Source organism: Lactuca serriola, chromosome 6 (genome assembly GCF_051521515.1).
Source record: "Lactuca serriola cultivar US96UC23 chromosome 6, Lser_US96UC23_V15, whole genome shotgun sequence".
Taxonomy (NCBI): Eukaryota; Viridiplantae; Streptophyta; class Magnoliopsida; order Asterales; family Asteraceae; genus Lactuca; species Lactuca serriola.
The window spans coordinates 179,009,101-179,032,575 of record NC_136413.1 but is presented as its reverse complement, the minus strand read 5'-3'; the positions used below and the strand labels follow the sequence as shown (position 1 = coordinate 179,032,575).

At 39.6% G+C, this 23,475-nt stretch overlaps 2 protein-coding genes across 2 annotated transcripts; one reads left to right on the top strand and one right to left on the bottom strand.

Moving 5' to 3' along the window:
- Nucleotides 1-1,566: 1,566 nt before the first annotated feature.
- On the bottom strand, nt 1,567-3,226 carry LOC145060445 (uncharacterized). Its single transcript, XM_079008107.1, has 3 exons — nt 3,073-3,226; nt 1,834-1,968; nt 1,567-1,643 (listed from the first exon to the last, which is right to left on the bottom strand). Exons 1-3 carry the CDS (start codon nt 3,224-3,226, stop codon nt 1,567-1,569), a joined length of 366 nt encoding a protein of 121 aa, XP_078864233.1.
- Nucleotides 3,227-3,806: 580 nt separating this feature from the next.
- On the top strand, nt 3,807-4,301 carry LOC145060444 (L10-interacting MYB domain-containing protein-like). The gene is made up of 2 exons (XM_079008106.1): nt 3,807-4,124; nt 4,200-4,301. Exons 1-2 carry the CDS (start codon nt 3,807-3,809, stop codon nt 4,299-4,301), a joined length of 420 nt encoding a protein of 139 aa, XP_078864232.1.
- Nucleotides 4,302-23,475: the final 19,174 nt, after the last annotated feature.

Below are 23,475 nucleotides of genomic sequence, written 5' to 3'. Positions count from 1 at the left end.
GATCAATTGGGGTTCTGGGTATATAGGATGTAGGATTTAATGAGGAAGAGGCGACCACCTCCATTGTTGTTACAACTGATCGTTTGTTCATCCTCTTCGAAACATAATTTTTAGTTTCCACTCCCATATAGTGGTTCAGTATCCACTCCACTTGTTTGACAAAATATTTCACCACTCCAGAAACGATCAATTGAAGTTGATTCCGTTCTCAAATTAGGGTTTTCTGATCATTCTGTAACTGATCTGAATCCATCGATGGCAGAAACGATCTCGGTATATTTTTTCTTTCTTTTTTTTTTAAAAAAAAAATAAGGTAATACTTCATAAATGGTCCCTGTGGAAGTGAAATGACAGAATTGTCCTTCATTTAACGGCCAAAAGCTAACGGAGTTAGAGAAAAAGGACCAAATGTAAAAACTTTTGAAACCATAGGGACCATCTGTGAGGTTTTTTTAACTTAGGGACTAAACTTGATATTTTTTAAAACCACAATGACCATTTTTGAAGTTTTGTCTTTTTTTTTTAACAAATTCCATGATGTGCACTAAACATAACCCACAACAACCAACGCCCCATCAACAACCGTCGGTATATTGTCGTCACCTCTTAACTATCATCAGAAATTGCCTGAAACATATATATATATATATATATATATATATATATATATATATATATATATATATATATATATATATAGAGAGAGAGAGAGAGAGAGAGAAGCGTCGTTGACCACCTCTAGCCACTGCTTTCACAGTTGACCAGGCCCATTTTGGAACGTTTATTACCAAAGAAGGACGAAGCGTCAGAAACAGTATGAAAGAAGAGAATGAAGTGTCACCAGAAAACACGTGATACTCGACTAAGCACCACCGAAAAACGCATGAACTCGGTTGAAGTGGTGCTGGAAAACGCATGAAGCCCTCACTGTCGTAGAATACGACAGAATGAGAGAAAGAGAAGTAGCTTCAGTCCACTCGTGAAGCTTGCTTGAAGGTCGACGGAAATCGCTAAAAGTTGGCATGTAACATCGTCGGAAAATGCATGCAGCTCGCCGGAAATCGCCCCACTATTTTTCTTCGCGGTTGCATCCTTTTTTGCTAGTGTTAAGAGAAAGTAAGGAATTTATACCTATAGTTTGAGTTAATGTCACTGTAACCCAACCATTTATTTGGTTTTTGTTTAAATATATCTTGCTTTCTATGGGCACAAAGTCAATATTTACAGGTTTAAAATGTCCCTAGTACCATATCATCAATGGAAGTACACATGTCTTCAATACTATTATGTGTCTTCAATATTACTAAATTCTGTGACCTACACATCTTCTTCACTCTACAATATTTTTTCTTCTTGCCTTCACTAGCAGCAGAAGCATCATTACCATCTCAACGTCTTTTCTCTTCTTTTTCCCTTTTTTATTTTTCCAGTTTCTTCACCATTTTGTTCACCATTCTCATTTGGCTCTATTCTTTCTTCAACCAATGACTTCTTTTTCTTCTTTCCAGACTTATATTTATGTTTGTAACCACAGTATTTTATTTATCGCCATCATCACTAGCCTTGTTATATATCTATAGATTTCTTTTTCTTTCTTTTCTTTGATGTGGTTCCAGAAGCATTTTCCACCTCCATTTCTGTATCTGAAAACAAAATAGAAGTTCATTATAATAGCATATATCCTTAACCAAAAAGCTTCGATCCATTTACCATTCAAACCATTTCTTTTTCCCATTTTTTTTTCATTTTATCCATTTGACTCGTAAGAAATAAAACATAATGCTAATTAACCCGCGCTAATCAAATACATTAGCAAGTATTTTTAATTCTAACCTTGATGTGAATCATGTTCCATAACAGCTTTAATGACATCAATATTTTTACAAGGATCCACACTTGTGTCCTCAAAATCAAGCCGCTCCTCAACTTGTTCACGGAATTTATCAGCAAATAGTGTCGTCCATTTCCCTATGAATATCAAGAAAATGAAAAGCATGAGCCACATGCCCACAAAACACATATAAACAAAGCAAAAATATTCTAAAACAATCCTAAACTCACATGAAAAGCAATAGAACACTTGTTTGCTAGATATCGAGCCATCCGACCTTTGTTTTTAGCAATAAAAGATGAAAGAAAAATCAACCTGCATTTCAATGAAGGTGTTATTATATTATATCTTCTAAGGAGCATGAGAAACTTGCAACTTTCAGTAAAATCACGAATGACACAAAATTTTCATTAGTCTCCACATGTTAACCAAACAAAATCATTCAAACAACGGATATCGATACATATATGCATGTACCTTTAGAGACAACATTCTACTGGATGAGAGCATCAAAGCTGGATAAAAAGCGGCAATCCTTACATCTATCCCAAATCGATCAAGATCAACTACTGATCGGTTATGAACAGCTTAAGTGTTCTGCCCGATTCCATCGATACCATGGGCCAAAAAATAGTTCATATCGAGATGCAGATTCATAGAGAAGATACAATGTCATTAGAGACAACAATCTCTATGTTAGTGGCAATGTGTATCATTTCAACCTCTACAAAATGAAAATAGGGTTTATGTTGAGGAAAGCAGCTCGGTTTTCAGTGTTCAAGTGTCGATGTTTCGGGAAAATATTTATCCGTCTATTTTTATATACACTTTTAAAGGAAATAGTTATTGAATTGTAGTAGCCAAATCAACGAAAATGGCTTAATTTGTAGTAGGGTAACCGGATACAATAGGTAATTAATAATAATGGAATAAGCACGTCAATATCAATTTTGTACCAATTTTGTACCTCTAGAAAGGAAAATAATTAAGTCTAGAGACCATTTAAACCAATAATGGAATAAACCAAGGGGTCGTTTGATTTGCACTTACCCAGTTTGGTCAGAGCTGACTGCTGACCCGGTCAGTAGTCAGACTGTTTGATGGGCCTCCATTGTGGCTGACTCGGTAAGTAATCAATGACCAAGGAGCTGACTCGGTCCAAAAAAAAAGAGGCTGACCGATGCATTTTTCTTCTCCTGCGCCCTAACACAAATCGCCGCTATTCTTCCTCTTCCTTCAACATTCAGCGCAACAAGCAGCAACAGCTCCTGCTGCCATCGACGACACAACAATTACCTCCAGCTTCCGGCGAACCTCCTGCGCCGACGAAGTAACAGCTCCGGCGACGAAGACACAGCCCTGGTGAGGAGATCGAATGCAGGTACGTTTCTTCATTTTTTTTTTTTTTTTTTTTTTTCTGAAATCACAAAACCCCTTCAATGTTTGCTGTCAAATTGATGATTTCATTCTGAAATTAGGGTTTGAAATTACTTCTTTCATTATTTTTGGATTCAATTAGAACAAAGGGTTGACATGAAATCAATTTATAATGTCTTTTTGTTTATGAAATCTGATTTTATCTATATGAAGGAATGAATTGCTTGTGTATGAAATCTGTATGAACTAATGTGTGAAATCACTGCCCCTTATATAGTTGTTAAATCGAATGAATTATGTACTGTGTGTATATGATATGTTGATGTGCATATGTGTGTAAGATCAAAATGCTCAAGACAATGATTAGAATTTGTTACATAGGTGTATGTGTATTACCAAACTGATATATGAGATCTTGTCTTCAAGTTATGTACTGTGTATATGATATCTCCCAAGTATTGTCTTCAAGTTGTATTATCTTTTGGTTAAACAAAACAAAATATATGTTTTATCTTATTGACATCAAGCAAATAGTGTTAGCTATTTGTAAATGTGTGTTATGTGGATGATTAGATTTATTTTTCTTTTTACAATAGACATGGCAGATAAAAGAATTAGGGTTAGTTGGAAGTCGGAATTGGTGGACAAAACTTTTTTGGAAGCATGTATACAAGAATTAACAAGAAATGGCCGGGAGGGTAGCGGACTAAAAGCAAACTCATGGGCTGTGGTCGCGGAGAAATTGAAAACAGATCATAATTTTATTGTCGACAAAAAACAAATGAAAAACCGATATGACTATTTAAAAGCAAAGTATGCAGTGTGGTTAAAACTTAAAAACAAAACAGTAAATATTTATAATCCCGTTACGAATTCTTTTAACATGACTAATGAAGAATGGGAAGCGGAAGCGAATGTACATATATACATATTTTTTAAAGTAGATTACTTTTTTACTACTTTAATAATATTTATTAAATTTGTCAAACAGTTGAACAAGTATGTAGATAAGCTGAGAAATGCACCTCTCCCTTGCCCTGAACTTTGTACCCAACTATTTGATGGGGCGACCTCGACCGGTGTTCACAGTTAGGGGCCATCTTCGACATTACCTCATCCCAATGAAACCTTCAATACACATGATTTTGAGGATACAGAGATGGATGAGCCAGCACCTCATGCAGATACCCCAAGCTCAACAGTACCTCAACCTACTAGTGAGGAATCATCTGGGCGGACAAAAAACAAGGGGGGCAAACGAAATGGTCCTAAAGAAACCACACTTGATGATGAGTTGAAAGAAGTTGGAAAAGAGATTATCAAGGCTGCACAAGCATTCACCGAAGCAAATAATCTTGACAAGGAGATGGATGCTTGTATGGCGAAGTTGACAAGCTTGGAGTGGGAGAATATGATCCGAAATACACCACTGCTCTTATGTTATTTGCTGAAAGTGCTGGTAATAGGAAAATTTGGTTGCGCCTTAACTTGTCAACTTGTGAGTCGTGGGTAACAAATGCGGGAAAAAAGTTTGGATTAGTTGGTTGACTTTAGTATTTACATGTTATGTTTGACTTTAGTATGTTATGGTTCATTGTTAGACATTAGTATTCTATGGTTTAGTTATGTTATGGATTGTTTTTCTTAGGTGCGGTTATGTTATATGAATTTATATGTTATGGAATGTTATGTTTTTCGTATTTACATGTTACGATTTGTTATGTTATGGATTGTTATGTTATTGATTGTTATGTTATGGATTGTTATGTTATTGATTGTTATGTTATTGATTAAAATGTAATTTGTATTTGACATCTAACAGGACACATGGATAAAGAAGGTGAATTTTTATATTTTCTTATATTCTCGTGGTATTGGTTGATGTTGGTCCGACAAAGGCAAAGAATAATTAAAAGAATAAGAGCTAGCGAACAGGTAGCAAAGGGATATGTGTATACGCAAGATTTGATACACGGATGTCCTATACAATGTTACGATATGATACGTCTTTCACAAGATGCATTTGTACTATTATGCAATCACTTTACACAAAGAAATTGGTTGCAATCTAGTAGGACGATAAGCGTTGAAGAGAAGATGGCTATGTTTTTACATGTTATAGGACATAATGAACGTTTTCGAGCCGTTAAAGAAAGATTTCATCACTCCACACAAACGATTCATCAATGTTTTCATGAGGTCTTACGTGCAATGATGTGTTTTGCACGAGAAATTATAGTACCAACCTCGTCTAATTCAACAACAAATACCTCAGAACGACATAGACGGCTAATGCAGATATTTCCCGGAGCAATAGGTGCACTAGATGGAACACTTGTACATGCAGTTGTGCCTGTTGATCAACAAAATCGTTATAGGGGAAGAGGAAAAGGTGAATGTTATCAAAATGTAATTGGAATTTGTAATTTTGATATGATATTCACCTTTGTATGGGCTGGATGGGAGGGCATAGCACATGATTCTAAAGTTTTGAAAGAAGTTGCATTTAACCCAACTTCCGGATTTCCATTCCCTCCACCAGGTTTGTAACTTTACTATACGTTTTATTATCTATATTATTTATATGATAAATTTGTCATACATCTACAGATAAATATTACCTTTGTGATGCCGCATACACCAACACCCGTGGATTTATGGCTCCCTACCGCAATACTAGGTATTGGTTAGCCGATTTTCGAAGAAACAGAGCTTTGACTAAGGAAGAAATGTTCAATCATGCTCATGCACAACTTAGAAATTACATTGAACGTGCTTATGGTGTATTGAAGGAGAGATTTCCAATTTTAAAACAAATGGCTCCTTATCCTTTTCCAGTGCAAAGAGACATAGTCATTTCTTGTGTTGCGGTCCATAATTTTATAAGGAAATACGATATTGAAGATGAATTATTTACGAACTTTGAACAAAACACTATGGTTAGTCATAATGTGGGTGGTGGAGGAAATGAGGGTCAAAACATAGAAGGCATAGAATGGGGTTCAGAAGCCGTTAACTATATGACTAATTTGCGTGACCAGATTGCTAATCAGTTATTTTCAAATGGTTCACGTTAAATGGTGTACTTTTTTTTTTATGTATGACAATTTGTATTTGGATTTTGTATTACACTTTGTATTTGGATTTAATTGATGTATGTTTAATTTGGATTTTATATGATAATTTGTGGTTTTATAATTTTTTTTTATCCAGCACAAGAGACAACACAAAGGTAATATGGTCATTTTTTCATCCAGCACAACCATTTAGATAAATAATCAAACAACATAAACTCAGTCAGATATGGACTCAGTCAGCATTTCTAACCCAGTCAGTTCTAACACAGTCAGCAACTATCAAACGACCCCTAAGTTTATTTAAAATGATAAACACATTTTAACTTATAGCTTGTTAACTTATAGTGGTGTTAAAAAAGTGTTTGGATTAGCTTATACAATGTCAACATGATAAAACTCATAAACCTTTTTTAACCATTGACAAAGTGACCAAAAAAGATTTTCTAGAGTTGTTACACAACTATAAGTTATATGGAGTTTTGATAAGTTAGGTGTCAATATGTAACATCCCAAAATTATAAAGTAAAAAATTTCATTTTTAATTCAACCAAAACATTAATTTTCTTTAAGTCAACATTCAATATTCTTTTTTCTAAATATTCAAAAGTACTTTATAAGAAAACAATTATCAGAGTACGATCCCAAAATCATCATAATGTAGAAACGTGGGTAGATGTGCTGTGATCAAGCCGGACCCTTCCCTTTCGAACCGGAAGTACCTAAAACCATAACTATAAAAACTGTAAACACAAACCTTAGTGAGTTTCCCAAAATACCACATACCATACATACATTTGCCATGGGCTACCCCCATGGTCTTATCCCTGAAATGTCATGGGCTATGCCCATGGTACGACATCCAAGTGCCATGGGCTACACCCATGGTCTTTCCTTGAAATGCCATGGGCTACCGCCTAGTCTGACATCCAAGTGTCATGGACTACCCTCATGGTCTTTCATCCAAATGTCACGGGCTACCCCTGGGGTCTTCCAGGTAAGTATCATAAAGACAACTAGCATTCCATATAACAAGTAATAGGTCGGCATTGGTGCCTTCGACCCATGGATATAGTGAGGAAACTGACATCAATCCGCTGATTTATCAAATAACTGCTCGGACCATCGAACCTAATAACCTTGCGCCAACTAACAATAAATACAATCTTAATCAATAATTAAGTTGATAACCCAAAATCCAAGGCCCACTCCATAAACCAACTTCCTAAAAGGTAAAAGACCAATTTATATTTTTCTTACTTGTTCCATGACTAAGGCCCAACCTAAAATGTACAAAAAGCCCAAAACCTAAAAGGGAAATCCGAGGCCCAATATGGACCAACTTCTTAATTGGGCCTAAAAACTATCACGGGACCAATACCAAGAAAGCCCACAATCTAACCATGGCTTAAAGCCAGAAACCCAATGGCCCAACAAGGTCCAAACCTCAATAAGCCCAAAATGACAAGATGGGGAGTATGCCCCGCGTACTCACCCTCGAAGCACAGAGTACAAGTGGTTGATGCACGAAACGTCCATTACACTGAGCGTACTTCCTACGTACACCCATCATACTCATCAAGGACCAAAAATCCATATTAAACTCTTAATGGTTAAGACAATGACTTCCAAACTTAGATATGACCCTAATGAGATGTCTTAACACATAAAGTTGGCAACTTTACTCCTTTGCATGACTTAATGGGACCAAATCCTTAATAACATCCATAATAAACATCCAAACTCGTTCATGGTCCAAAATAACTCATCTAGATGACATTTTTATGAACAAGGGACCTCCCAAAGTCCAAGATCTCACATTCTAAGCTCTTGGAGTAGCTTATACTCACAATGATGACTCTAAGAACCAAAATGAGCCCAAAATGCTTCTTAAACTAGATCTAACACCTAGAGTCATCAAGATAGAAATTTTATTCCTCAAAAAGGTATATCAAGATGCAACAAGCCTGTATCCAAAAGCTTCAAGCAATCACACACTTCTCCAAGAAGTTCATTCTTCTTCTATGAACACCAAAACACATGAAATACCACCAAAAGCTCAAAAACCACTCAAATGGGGGCTAGGATTTCGTTTCTAGGGTTTAGAGGGATGGACGCTGAAGATAATAGGGTTTGGTGGTGAGTTGAGGAGCTTAAATAGGGTCCAATACCCTAAATTAGGGTTTGGATCTCATTGGAGTATGACTTGCGTACTTCTGGTACACCCAACGTACTCCCTTAAGCACCCATGCTCATTTTGATTAGTACGTCCAACGTACACCAATGTACGCTCTGCATACTGGCCTTAACACTAGTACGCCATGCGTACACTTGTGTACGCCCCACGTACTCGGTTAAACCCTAAAACCACCAAACTTCCGAAGGCCATAAATTCTTCATTATATGTCCGTTTTCGACGATCCTTATATCCACGAAAAGGTAACGAGATGCTTTATGCTTATATCAACTCATACCTGCCTTAAAACTTCCAGAACTAAAATCCAATTTCCATAAAATTACGAACTAACACTCTACCGATATACCCATTGGCTCCAAAACACCAACCCAACTCCAGAATCTTCTAAATTACATTACCCACACCCATATGGGTCTAAAGCACTTTTCCTTAAAGGTCCTAAGCCTGATGATACCCGATTCTCGGTCACCACCCCGTATTTGAAAATGATTCGGAACAGGGTGTTACAACTCCTCCATACTTCAAATATATTTCGTCCTCGAAATCACTCCTTACTACCCTCCTGGAAACCAATGCTCCGATCAAAACTTTCTAGTGGTGAATAAAACATTGATCCCATAATTGTCGATCCAAAACGATGCTTCTCAAATCCCATAATCCCATCACTTGCCTAACCTCCACACAGGTGGAACCAAGCCAAAACATAATCACAAGAGTCTCGACCAAAAGCCAACTCAGTACATAACTCATAACTGGAGATCCAAGGATTTACACTTGCATTTCACCTGAAATCTTCTGATCCACTACATCTATTCACTAAAACGAGATATAAAGTCTCCAACCATCGCTGAGAATACCAGTCTCACACCTCGTCCAACCACCAGGTTCCTGAGAGTCCAACCGATGAGGCTACCCTAGCCTATGCACCACATTATGCCAATCCCTGGCCACATAATCATCATACTAAATCCATAATCCAATTCATTGACCCAACCGGTCCCTACCAGGTCTCACATGCATTGCCATAATCATATCGACCTCGCCATGGGTCTCACCCAGTCTATAGCAACAAACGAGCCACGCCTACGGGTCTCACCTCATTGAGAGCTACACAGGCCCAACCTCGCCTCGGACCCCAATGGTCATCTTCCCATAAAAAGAGAGATACTCTCCGACCCCAATGTTCGCCTTGCCCAAGGCACAAGCTAATCCTCCTTTTATACTCACGACCACCCCCAACAATGGTCTACCTCAATCAGGTGAATGCTACAATCCCATCGCAGACTTATAATACTTCCACACTATCTGCCAATCCAGTGAATGCTATGACCACCCCGTAGTCTTACGACACGTGTATCCCACCATGGTCACCGCCTATGGTCTTACCACACCTCTACCATATCAACCACAATCATCTTGCATCGAACCCGTATCCGACCGAATCCCAATCATGTGTTTGGGTCATGCTTCGATCCCCAAAGACTTCATCAAACAAGAACAGGAATCGAGGATCTAACACAAACCTCAACCTGGATCCATCCACATGCATGTTATCCATCACAAAGAAGAGGCTAACCTGCTGTTGGAAGTTTCCTAAACTCCCAACTTACGTAACTTCAATCCAGATGGCCACTTGAGTCGTCTTCCCTCCTGAATGGGATGTGAAACTCATCCTACTTTCACCCTGATTCAGCTCCCATAAATCTGAACGATTCTCCTCCACTAGGATTCGTCAAAGCTCTCCCAACCCACAAAATTTGATGGATTCCCAACCCATCTTACCTCCTTATAACCCGAAATGTAGACAACCTGAACTTACCAAGAACTAGCATTCCATTACTAGCCAATCCTGATGATTGCCCAACTCTTGAAATATAGATGAATACTTCCCGAAATCTCAGCAAGCCCGATAACCCTAATTGATTCCCATGATACAACACCAAATCCTTAAGTCCTTTATGTTGGTAACAAAGACCATAACCATTTCTATGAACTAGCGAATCTTCACTATAACTTCTCATCCTCAGAAGAATCTCTGAATTCTAACCATCTTCAACCCTTGCGAAAATAAAATTCCACTAACACTTCTAATTACCAAACAAACTCATATGACTGCCACCACCATCTTCTTGCTACCGCTCCTTCCTTAGCAACGGTAGTGATTGAACCCAAAGGTTCTTCCATGGATGGTTGTCGATCCTACCAGAACAAATGCTAACACGACAGAACTCTGACTTCATTGGAGAAGTAACCAGCTAATCCGACCATAGACCTTCCAAACGATACCCCTGAATTGACCCTATCAATGAACCGGAACAACAGCTGAACAAAGTGAATTCCGCTCAGCAAGATAAGACCTATTAATGACTCTTGGCATGCAAAATGGCATATAACAATTCTTGATGATATACCCCAGGCAATAATAGAGAACTAAACCAAAGATAATGCATACCCAATACAAGATTCCAAAGCAATATAAATACTGAAAATAATCAAGAAGAAAGCAAATATTACATACCCGCAATAGCACCTGATGAAACCATGGCCTCCCTTTACAGACACTGCAATGCTCAACTCCTCGCTATTAGGGCTCTTGCCCTACCCTCACGTCCGTCAGTGATCCTAAAAGTAACCGGAGCAGGTGCACTTACTGATCCGCCCAAAATGACCCATCTGAACACAACTGAAACATCAACCCTCATGGGTCCTCCCGCACTTGGCACAACGGCCCTGACCCTGATAGCCTCTCGAACATGAATCTTGAGTCCTGGGCCTCTTCACCTGGCCCACTGAATTCTAAGTCTGCTCTAGCTTCCTCTTCCCGAGGTGCTCCAAATCAATCTCATGCTCTCTGGCTGTAGCAATCATCTCATTTAGGGTCTCACACCCTGACAGACTCACAAAGTCCCTGATATCATCCCCCGACATGTCATGATACCTTACCTTCTTCATCTCCTCGTCCGCTGAATACTATGGAACCAACAAAGACCTCTCCCGGAACTTATCAGTGCTCCTTGCCATAGTTTCAATCGTCTGGTGAAGGTCTTGAATCTCCCTTGCCAACTGTTGCACCTCAATAGTTGCTGCAAACTCAGACCTGAAATCGTTAGCCATATCCACTAACCATCTCCTACTGGCAATGCGGTCCTTCTCCCCACAGAATCCGAGAGCTCCACAAGCACGGACCTCACAGAAAGAAAGAGTACAAGCTCTAATAATAGCCATAACCTCAATACAAAATGCCCCGAGACGCTCATCCAAAATCTCCAAAGTCTCCTCCTTGATCGTACCAAAGATCACAGGAGTCTGCTCCAAAATACCACGAGTAATCTTCGATGAGATGAACTCCCACATTCGTTCATCGATCGGATCAGTACCTGCACATGAGCTGGAACAAGAACTCAAACCCCCTTCTTGAGTGCGCATCACCATAATAGAAAAAAAACATACAATTGATTAGAACATACCCAAGAATCGTCATCCCACAGGCTTCCTAGGTTCTCCATGATTCTCCTCGTTTCGAGTATGGATCTCGTGCTTTCAGTAGTACGATCCCAATAATACATTCCACACCTATCCATACTTTCCTCAAGAATCGTCCCAAATCCTCCAAGTCACCTTCTCTAACCGCTACTCCAAGCACTCGCTAAAACAGCACAACTAAACCCACTGAAGCACTTCCTAGGGTTTCCTAGGTTTCCAACCTCACCCTGCCATCAGCTACTAAAGAACTCCCCATAACGTCAATTAACTACCTCATGATTACAATCACATGCAACAAAGCTTAGATAATCCTTCGAGTAAAAAACTCATCCGTATAAAGGTTAGACTCAAACGAGAGCATTACAATAGGGTCAAATCCATCACTCTTAGATTATTCAACCTTTATCACATGTGACTTAACATATTCACTTAATAACTAACTCACATCAATTAAGTGTTCCATAAATCACAAGCAAGCAACATTCGACTAGCAACACTCGAATCCATAGAATCACCAAAGAACATTCAAAGTCACATACTACAAGTCATGCATAAACTTCCACTCTCGCTGCCGGTCTCCTTATGCATGCAAATTATACACAATACAAGATCAAATAGACTGTCGAATAAAAGACTCTACCCTAGGACCACAACCAAACAAGGAACAGGAAATAAGGCAAATCAATTATTCTAGGGCTATATGATCCTAATCGTATATAAATTTTAAAGCATACACTTACTTATTACTGATCCCAATACATATTCCCAATCTATCATAACATCCAATGCTTCCTAGGCTACAAGGCATCACATATCAGGCCAATCTATCATACAATTCTTGAAATTATCCCTATCCTTATCCTAGCATGCAATTCTCATAACATATACTCATAACAAATATGTATGGGTATTCTGGGAATCACTTGCCTGAGCTCGACCGATTGTATGCATCACACCCCCTTTGTCCTTACAAAAATCATTTTACAAATTTCTTTCCTTTACAAAAATCTTTTTAGAAACCCTTTTTCTTTTTGATGAAAAATTATAAATTCCTCAGTTTAAGTTTAGTCACACCTGAGAGTGTGACTGAATCCCTCAAACCAAGGCTCTGATACCAACTTGTAAAATCCCAAAATTATGAAGTAAAAGTTTCATTTTTAATTCAATGAAAACATTAATTTTCTTTAAGTCAACCTTCAATATTCTATTTTCTAAATATTCAAAAGTAATTAAGAAAACAATTATCAGAGTACGATCCCAAAATCATCATATTGCAGAAACATGGGTGGATGTGCTGCAATCAAGTCGGGCCCTACCCTATCGAACCGGAAGTGCCTAAAACCATAACCATAAAAACCGTAAGCACAAAGCTTAGTGAGTTCCCCAAAATACAACGTACCATACATACATTTGTCATGGCTACCCCCATGGTCTTATCCCTGAAATGAAATGGGCTACCCCCATGGTCTGCCAAGTGCCATGGGCTACCCCCATGCTCTTTACTTGAAATGTCATGGGTTGCCTCCATGGTCTGACATCCAAGTGCCATGGAATACCCCCATGGACTTTCATGCAATTGCCATAGGCTACCCTCGGGGTCTTCCATGAAATTATTACAAACACAACTAACGTTCCACATAACAAGTAATGGGCCTACATTGGTGCCTTCGACCCATGAATAAAGTGAGAAGAATCACCTTAATCCGTTGATAATCAAATAACTTCTTGGACCGTTGAACTGGATAACCTTGCACCAACTAACAATAAATACAATCTTAATCAATAATTAACCTGATAACCCAAAATCCAAGTCCCACTCCATAAAACAATTTCTAAAAGGGTAAAAGACCATTTTACCATTTTCTTACTTGTTCCATAACCAAGGCCCAACCCAAAATTCACAAAACGCCTAAAACCCAACATGGCAATCCAAGGCCCAATATGGCCCATGTGGCATCCCAGATTTCACGACCATAAAAGATCGACTTGTTTATGCTTTATTTTAAAATCATAGTATCCTTTTTGAAGAATAATGTTGCGGAATTTTTTCACAGAAAAACATGATACTTTTATCATCAAAGCATTTACGAAGAAATATATTTTTATTTATATTAAAACATTAGGATGTAATCATTAATATAGAAACATAAGCATAACGAAATATTACAAGCCTTACAATAATTAAACTAGTAGCCTAATACTCCTAGAATCTCTCAGCATAATGTATCTTTAACACCGCTACTAGTGATACAATAAACTGAGTGGGTCAGGTTGGGAAACCTAGTGAGCACATAGGGTTTTCAACCTACAATAATATAATTATTATGTTTAATCATCAAATAATTAACCCAATTTCCCATCCCCATTATCTTCTTTATCCTTAAGGTTCTACCCTAAGAATATGCTATTCTTCATTTATTTATTCCTAAGGATTGTCCTTAGGAATAACCATGAAGTCCATCGCTGCTAGGGTTTATCTAACAGACAATTAGTCCATAGTTGTCGATGTTATCTATTAGGAACATATGTCATTGTTATCTATTAGGAACAGTTGCTAATGTTATCCTTTAGGCACAACTGCCATGATTTTTAGAGTACATCTGGTGAACACGTAGTTCAAAGGTTATCTATTAGGCACAACTGCCAGGATTTTTAGAGTACATCTTGTGAACACGTATTTTAAAGGTTATCTATTAGGTATAAATGCCAATATTATCCATTAGATGCAACTGCTAGGATTTTTAGAGTACATTTGGTGAACACGTAGTTCAAAAATACTTACAGGTTGTGAGCCTGTCATCGTTCCACTGGATTGTCTAGAATAGTCCATGGTTGTCATCTATACTCTGCTAAAGAACTGGATCAACTTTAAATTCAAGGTTTCTCATCATCTTTCATCTCTCATCATCCATATCATCTTTCATCTCTCATCATCCATATCATCTTTCATCTACCCATATCTACCCAATATATTTATAGGTATAAAATACATATAAAGTTTAAATCGAGTAAAACATGTATAAATCGTTCATCTAGCAGTGATATCGGGAACACAGATAATAAGCACATATATCATGTATGAATATTAGATACTTCATATCTATGTGTAAGATGAAAGTAACTATGTACTCAATTGTTAAACTGACGACTCGAAATTCAGACAACACTTTGCTTCTAGCAATTGTCTTTTCCTTTGATGTAACCTAGTGTCATTATCACTAAGTCTTATTCTAATATTTATTGTGACTAATTATTTGTCTAGATTCATAATTAACTCAAGGTCTACTTCAAGATCTATCAAGTAAGGAACAACTAGGTAGGATCATATCGACGGTAGGCTCATTTTGGTATACAAATTTTACTGTTTGGAAATCCCACCTTAAACACCTCACTAAATCACAGCCTAGACATCATCCCTGTAAGTATATCAATCAGTATAACAACTTGGAATCACTGATAAATCTTGTTTATAGGTTCATAATAATGCTAATGAACTTAAACATAAGTTATACTTAAAGTATGGTAAGAATAACTTACTTACTGGGTGTTTAGCAAGGAGTCAGGCTCTGCACAAGCAGAACTTCAAAGCCGGAAGCTCTTCTCCTCGGGGCTTTCTGGCACTCCAGGCGTCACTACTAACACGTAGGAGGTGCTAGAGAAAAGGTCTTAGGACCTTGGGGGGTTTCGGAGAGAATGGAGCTGAAAGGTGTGATGAAATGAGTGAATTACGGCTCTATTTATAGGTTGTCCAGGGGCCTCTCACTTCGTGAGACATGCCTATCACATCGTGAGTCTTGTGTAGGCACCAAGGCTTCGCCTGGTACTGATACGTGGCACATGACGCAGGTAAAACAACCAATTTTAAAAAATTCATAACTTTCGAATAAGAGCTCCATTTCTAACATTATTTACATCTACGCGTAGGTACTTCCAAGTAATACAACTTTACTCTTGACTCCATTGGCTAATTCTTGACCAGTTTTAAATTTAACAGTCTGAGAAGATTACATTGTTAACGACCGTGTAAAACTCATAACTTCTACATACATACTCTGTTTTCGACTGTATTTTTATCGTTGAACTCCTATTAATGATATCTTCAATTCTCATTTAGATCATTTTGGCTAAAAAATTACCGATCTAAAATTTGATTTCTGAGTTGTATACTGCTACGATGAAACTTCGAAAAGTCATAACTTCCTCTTCTGAAGTAAGATTTGGACGTTCTTTATATGCACGCTCTAGGTTTAACGAATACTATGAATTTAGTTTAAACTGCTAAGGCTAACAATTAATTTATCAAAAATTCACTTTTTACGTTATGTAGATTTGTGTCAGTTTAATCATGAAACTTCGATGAATTATAACTTCTTTGTTATAAGTTGGATTTCAGCATTCTTTATGTGAACAGAATCCTTGTGACATATACTATAACTTTGGTTAAGATTATTTATGCTAAATAATCATCTATAAAAATTCATTTTTGACGCTTAATATCTCTAAATTGGCTAGCCCGAATCTGCGGGCGTTACAACCAACTTCCTAATTGGGCCCATAAACTAACACGGGACCAATACCAAGAAAGCCTACAATCTAACCGTGGCCCAAATCTAGAAGCCCAATGCCCCAAAAGGCCCAAACCTTAAAAAGCCCAAAATGACAAGTTTAGGAGTACCGCCCACATACCAGACACACGTACTCACCCTCGAAGCATTGAGTACAAGTTGCTTATGCATGAAACCTTCATTACACTAAGCGTACTTCCTACTTACACCCAACGTAGTCGTCATGGACCAAAAATCCATATTAAGCTCTTAATGGTTAAGACAACAACTTCCATACTCATATATGACCCTAATGAGATTTCTTAACACATAAAGTTGGAAATTTTACTCCTTTGCATGGCTTATTGGGACCAAATACTTAATAACATCCATAATAAACATCCAAACTCATGCATGGTACAAAATAACTTTATCAAGATGACATTTTTATGAACATGAGACCTCCCAAAGGCAAAGAACCAATATTCTAAGCTCTTGGAGTAGCTCATACTCACAAGGATAAGTCTAAGGACCAAAATAAACCCAAAATACTCCTTAAACTAGATCTAATACCTAGAGTCATTCAGATATAAACTTTATACCTCAAAAGGTAGATCAAGATGCAACAAGTCTGGATCCAAAAGCTTCAATGTAACACCCAAAGTTTTGAAGGCCAAGAAAGGAAAGAGAACCCTAAGTTTAGGGGTCGACTCGGCGAGTCCAAGGAGGGACTCGGCGAGTCCGAGCGGGATCCGAGTCGAGGAGTAAGTGACCGACTCGGCGAGTTAGCCAAGTGGACTCGGCGAGTCTGGTCTGTGCATGGAAAACCCTAAATTCGGGACTTAGAGCCTATATAAACGTCTTACTCTTCTTCCTAGGGCTCCTTACTGCCTCTTAAGACCTGGATATCAAACCCTAGCCGCCATATCCTGTATTTGAACCATTTATTGCCTTCAAGAGTGCATTTAGCTTGGAGGAAGAAGAAGAATCTTGAGAGTGCAAGAAGGGGGCTGTAGATCCGGGATTGGGAAGACATTTCTGAGCTTTTGGAGGTATAAACTAGTTCCTGGACCCTTTTTGCATCTAGATTTATGTGTGGTTGTTGGGGCTCTTTAGCCATAATGATATTATGTTGAGTTAGGAGCCAGATCTGGAGTTGCTACTTCAGATCCAAGTGTGTTATGAGCTGGAGAAGCATAAAGTATTAGCCCTTGAGTCGATTTTGAAGCCCCTTGGCCTTAAACCCTAGTTTATGGTGGTTTTTTCCTAGATCTCCCTCTCTACACGTAAAGTTTGCAACTTTACGTGGGGGATAGGCTTGGGAATGGTAGATCTACAGTTTGGAGTCCATGCATGACTCGAAAGTCCTCTGCATGTATGTAGATCTGAATGGACTCGGCGAGTCCTTCGAGTGGACTCGGCGAGTAGCTTGAAGATGAGGAGGAACTCAACGAGTGGGATGAACAGCTCGTCGAGTCGGATGGAGATAGGCATGAACTCGGCGAGTTGGATGAACAACTCGGCGAGTTGGATGAAGATTGCCGTGTGCTCGGCGAGTCTGTTCTTAGACTCGGCGAGTCAGGTTGCGTAGCCCCAAACCCTTCGCGTTAAGACTCGAGTCAGCGAGTCGAGCAAGGACTCAATGAGTTCGTCAGGACAGGATTTGGGAATCTGTAGGCTCGGCGAGTCAGGGGCTGACTCGGCGAGTCATGTCGCGAATGGAAGGACCCTGAGTATGTGAACTCGGTGAGTCAGTAAGTGGAATCGGCGAGTAGGGTTGACCTGGAAAGGTTGACTTTGACCAGGACTTTGACTTGATCAGAGTTGACTTGGTTGTCTGTCAGGGGTCAGTTTGACTCAGTGTTGTATTGATATTGGTAGCTCGGGGAGCTAGTGGAGCAACAGTTTGGAGTCAGTGGTTAGGTAGCGGTCAAAGGGATTAGCAGCAGCAGTTCAGCAGTATCAGGTGAGTTTCCCTTTGTATGAATGGGTTTATGGCCACAATGCCGGCCCATGTAGTTATGAGTAGAAGACCCGGGGGTTAGCCCTAGGCACAGTATGCTAGTATGATACTCGGGACGAGGTCCAATGATAGAGGGCGGGTGCCCAAGGAATGGTTTATGTGATAGTTTATACTTGTTGTCTGTGTGATACTTGTATGTGCCTAGTAGGGAGGTGAGTGTGGGCGAGGTCCCGTATCTCACCAATAGCAGAGTGTGGATGGTGTTCCACATCTCAGTAGCAGCAGAGCAGGGGCGAGGCCCAAGTCAGGAAAGGAGTGAGTGTGGGCTGGGCCCGTATCTCACTACTAGTAGGAGCATGGACGGGGTTCCGTAACTCATCAGTAGCAGGTCAGGGGCGGGGCCCAGAGATAGGCGAGGCCTTAGGACAAGATCCGTTAGTATGTGTTTAGCTTATGTGAGATGTTTATGTGCTATTATATGTTAGTGGGAGAGGCCCTGTGATAGGCGAGGCCTACGTGAAACATATCTGTATCCGTGCGAGGCTCGAAGTCAGGCGGGGCCTGGAGCGGCGGGGCCGTTGTAGCGGGCGAGGCCCGAGGTAGGGGGTGAGGTCCAGGATAGCGGGCATGGCCCGGTATGTCCATTATGTGGTTATGTATGGTATGTGGTAGGGTGGGGAACTCACTAAGCTTCGTGCTTACGGTTTTCAATTTTGGTTTCAGGTACTTCCGGTAGCGGAGGGAAGAGCTCGGGGTGATCGCATGGCACACACCATAGTTTAGACAACCTGGGAATGTTTACTCTGATAACGAATATGTATTTTGGAAACTAATACCTTGTTTATGTTTGAAAACGATGAATTTGCTTAACGTAATGTTTTATTAAATGAAATTTTTAGTCTTGAATTTTGGGACGTTACAAGTTGGTATCAGAGCCTTGGTTTGAGGATTCGGACATGCTCTCGAGCGTGTCTGAACTCAAACTGAGGGATTGGTATAGAAGTTTTCAAAATGAAAAGACAGTTTTGTAAAAAGAGAGTTTTGGGAAAGAAAACAGTTTTCGAAAGGCAAAAATAATTCAGAAAGAAAAGAACTTTGAAAAGAGAAAAAGGGTGTGGTGCATGCAATCAATCGAGCTCAAGTAAGTACCCCAAAATACCCATACAAGTTTATGTTATGATTATCAGTTCATAGAACAGTATGCTAGATTAGGACTAAGGATCTAGGAATGACGCCTTATGTGCCTATTATATGTGTTTGAGCTGCATGATAGTGCTGATTAGACAATAGTAGGATAGCCTGTTTAGGTTATGCCTGAGTTTATGAGTTTGTGTTGCATGGTAGTTCATATTCTTGCTATGTGGATATGATTGCTTGAGTATGTGATGGTTAGATCTTCCCTTGTCCGAATGCTGCTTGCTTTGTGGATTGTGGGATTTTGAGTGATGGGAGTTAGCCATTAAGTGGATACGCCACGTCACATGTGATCAGGGTTGTATAATCTCAGAGTGCTGGATTTGGCCCTATTGCGCAGCTCTCGTTTGAGTCCAACCGTTGTAGGGACGAGTCCTTTACTTGAAGGATTATTTAAGCCTCGTCACATGTGATGATATCCAGGTGATGGCTAATTGGCATCACAAGGAGACCTTCAGCAGCTGAGGACTGGTTGAGTTGAGTCAGAGGTTTCCCTAGGGTAAGCCTAGGATGAGATAGTGCTGGGAGCAGTAGTAGTGGAGAAGGGACCTGGTGGAGTCAAAGCAATTCCTGAGGAAAGTACGGATAGATGTGGAAGGTAGCGTGGGCCCATACTACTGAAAGCAGAGGATCCGTACTTGATTCGGGAGGGGCCAAGACAAGACCGGGGACCTAGTAGGGGGTGTGTTTGGTCTCGCAGTAGTGATGAGTTTTCTGATAGTGGTTGTGTTATATGTTTCAGCATGGTGATGTTGCGAGAGAGACCAGCGGGCGGATCAGGCGCCGGAGAGGGATCAGGCTCGGGTTCAGGGGCCAAGCAGCTCGAGGAGCGGATGAGAGAGTTGATATCAGCTGAGGTTATGCGCAGTATTGTGACATCCCCAATTTCCCCAATTTCACGGCCAGAAAAGACCGATTTCGTTTATGCTTTTTAAAATAAAATCAGAGTATTTCATTAAAAGTGTTGCGGAATTTGTTCCCAAAGTCAAACATGATAAAAATTTATCAAAACCTTGCTTTAAGAAATATATATTTTTATTTCATAACAAAACCTCGGGATGTCATGTTCCGATACAGATCAAAAGCATAAACAAGACATTATAAGCCTTACAACAGTTATTTATAACTAATGGCCTATAATCCAAAATCACTCATCATCATCATCCGAGTATGCTCGGGGTCCACTACCTGTAATCATAAAAAGCTGAGTGGGTCAGGCTTGGAAGCCTGGTGAGCATATAGGGTTTTCAACCCACAATACATAAATTTATTATGTTTAAACATCAATCAGTCAACCAAATTACCCTAATTACCCATTCCCGTTATCCTCACGTTACGTCCCTAAAACAACTATCACAAGGAACCTAGCCTAAGGATTTTCATTAGGGGTGACAACATTGCTTTCTCAGCAATTTATGTCAAATAAAACAAACACCGGGGTGACAACATTGTTTTCCTTCAACAATTTATGTCAAATAGGCACGAAGTCACATTGTCGCCAAGATTTACTCAACAGGAACTAACAACATCGATCCCTACATACTAACTTTATACAGTGATCTTACTAGATCTAACCTAAAGAATCGATATGAACAACTAACTAACTAAACTGCTTCAGAAATCCTCTAGCAGTAAACAAGGATCGATAAAGATATTGAATGAATGGACTAAGTTTAACTACGAACCTTTGTTCGTAAAAGAAAGAACCACAAGACAATTAAGTCAGGGGTAGTTATCAATGCCTAGGCTGTGGTCTGAATATCGTGAGGTATATAACCCCCAGACGCACCCTATCCAGCATCGAACTTTGCCTAGGCTGTGGTCTGAATATCGTGAGGTATATAACCCCCAGACTCACCCCTATCCGGCATCGGAAATGAAAACACTAACTAATGCCTAGGCTGTGGTCTGAACCCCCAGACTCACCGCTATCCGGCATCGGAAAGGAAAACACTGACTCATGAAGCTCGTCCGATCACTTCACAAAAGAAACGAAGACTCCAAATCTCTTCAAAATAAAAGCATAGGGAAAATACTAATAAAGTACTCCCGTACGCTCCCGTACCCCGACACGTAATAGTGTCAAAAAGAAGAATTAACGGATGAACACATAGTTCAAAAACACCTAAGGAACATATAGTTCAAGAACACTTTATGAACATATAGTTCAAACATATGTACCGATTACGAGTCTACTAACGTTCCACTAGACTATATAAAATAGTCTGTGGCCGTTGTCTATACTCTGTTAGATGACTAGATCATCTTAAACATCGATACCTCTCATCACTTTATTTTATCACACACCAACTAACTACCCATGTTCTACCCAACATATTTGTAGATAAAAATATATATACAGTTTAAAACTTGTATAGAATATCAACACAACAGTCACCTCAAATAAACAATTAACATCTTTACACGTAACACGTATTTTAAGGTAAATACTTCATATCTATGTGTAAATTGAAAGTGAATATACACTCACTTGATTTGATGATAATCGGGCAGCAATTCGTTTCCTAAAACGATCGTTTTTAATAAAACCGGGAGTTTTATTAAGAAACCGGGCTCTGCGAAAGGTCGGGCTTCGAAACCGAAAAGATAAATTTTCCGGGCTTCTCGGGCACTTCGTGGGGTATTCCAGGCTTTACAATCGATACCGGGGCTTTGCGGGATGTTAAGGTGAAGAAAATATGAAGAAAGGGGCTAAAAGTGGCAAAATTCCAAAAGTAACCGGAAACCCTCGCAGGTACCCTTCTATTTATAGGGTCCGAAGTTTGATCCAACGGCTGAGAAGTCTCCGGATCCGACGGCTAAGAGGCTTCGCAGAGGGTCTCGCACATGCCTCGCATGGCTCGCACCTGGCTCGCACATGCGAGGGCTCGCTGTCGGCTTCTAAGTGGACCGCGGCTTGCTGGCGCACCTGCGAGGCTCGGAGCTAGGCTATGCGAGGCTCGGACACACGCGGCAGCTGGGCGAAGCTTCGGCTGGGGAGCTGGCTGCTTCGGATTGGGCCTCCTCCTCGGTCGAATCAGAAGAGGGCACGTGGCTCGCATGACTCAGCAGCCTCGGTGACTCAGCAGCCTAATGACTCAGCAGCCAGGTGACTCAGCAGGACACGTGTCACTTTCTAAGCGAGGGTGATGTGGCAATTGTGTGACTATGCGAAATTTCTCGGTTTTCGTGCCAAAACTTCTAAAATCCATAACTTTCGCATACGAGCTCCGTTTTTGACGTTCTTTATATACACGCGTAGCTAAAATTACGATCTACAACTTCCGTTTAGATTTCGTCGGCTAATTTTGACTTTAAATTTTATATTATTATTTTTAATAGACCGGGATAGGAAATCCGTTAAAAATTCATAACTTCTTCATCCGACGTCCGTTTTCGTCAGACTTTTTACCGTTGTGCTCCTAATGACGAGACCTTCAATTCTCGTTTAGGTTGTGTCGGCTAAAAATCGATCGATCTAAAATTCGAGTTTTTAGCTGTCTACTGCTACGCTGAAACTTCGAAAAATCATAACTTCCTCATACGAAGTCAGATTTGGGCGTTCTTTTTATCGAACTTCTCGGTTTAACGAATACTACGAATTTCGTTTAGATTACTAAGGCTAAAAAGTAGTTTATCAAAAACTCACTTTTTACGACATTCAGCACCGTGCCGGTTTTGTCGCGAAACTTCGACAGGTCATAACTTCTTCGTTATAACTCGGATTTCGGCATTCCTTATATCCCCGAAATCCTTGTTTCGACCACTACAACTTTATGTAAAGATATCGGGCTTATCTCACACTTTAATTT

Excerpts from the sequence above, each read along its gene's own strand:
- LOC145060444 (XM_079008106.1), top strand. The coding sequence starts at position 3,807 with ATGGCAGATAAAAGAATTAGGGTTAGTTGGAAGTCGGAATTGGTGGAC. Across the intron at positions 4,125-4,199 it reads AATGGGAAGCGGAAGCGAAT|TTGAACAAGTATGTAGATAA; the intron begins GTACATATATAC and ends TTTGTCAAACAG.
- LOC145060445 (XM_079008107.1), bottom strand. The coding sequence starts at position 3,226 with ATGAAGAAACGTACCTGCATTCGATCTCCTCACCAGGGCTGTGTCTTC. Across the intron at positions 1,969-3,072 it reads TGCTGCTTGTTGCGCTGAAT|GGAAATGGACGACACTATTT; the intron begins GTTGAAGGAAGA and ends TGATATTCATAG. Across the intron at positions 1,644-1,833 it reads GGAACATGATTCACATCAAG|ATACAGAAATGGAGGTGGAA; the intron begins GTTAGAATTAAA and ends TTTTGTTTTCAG.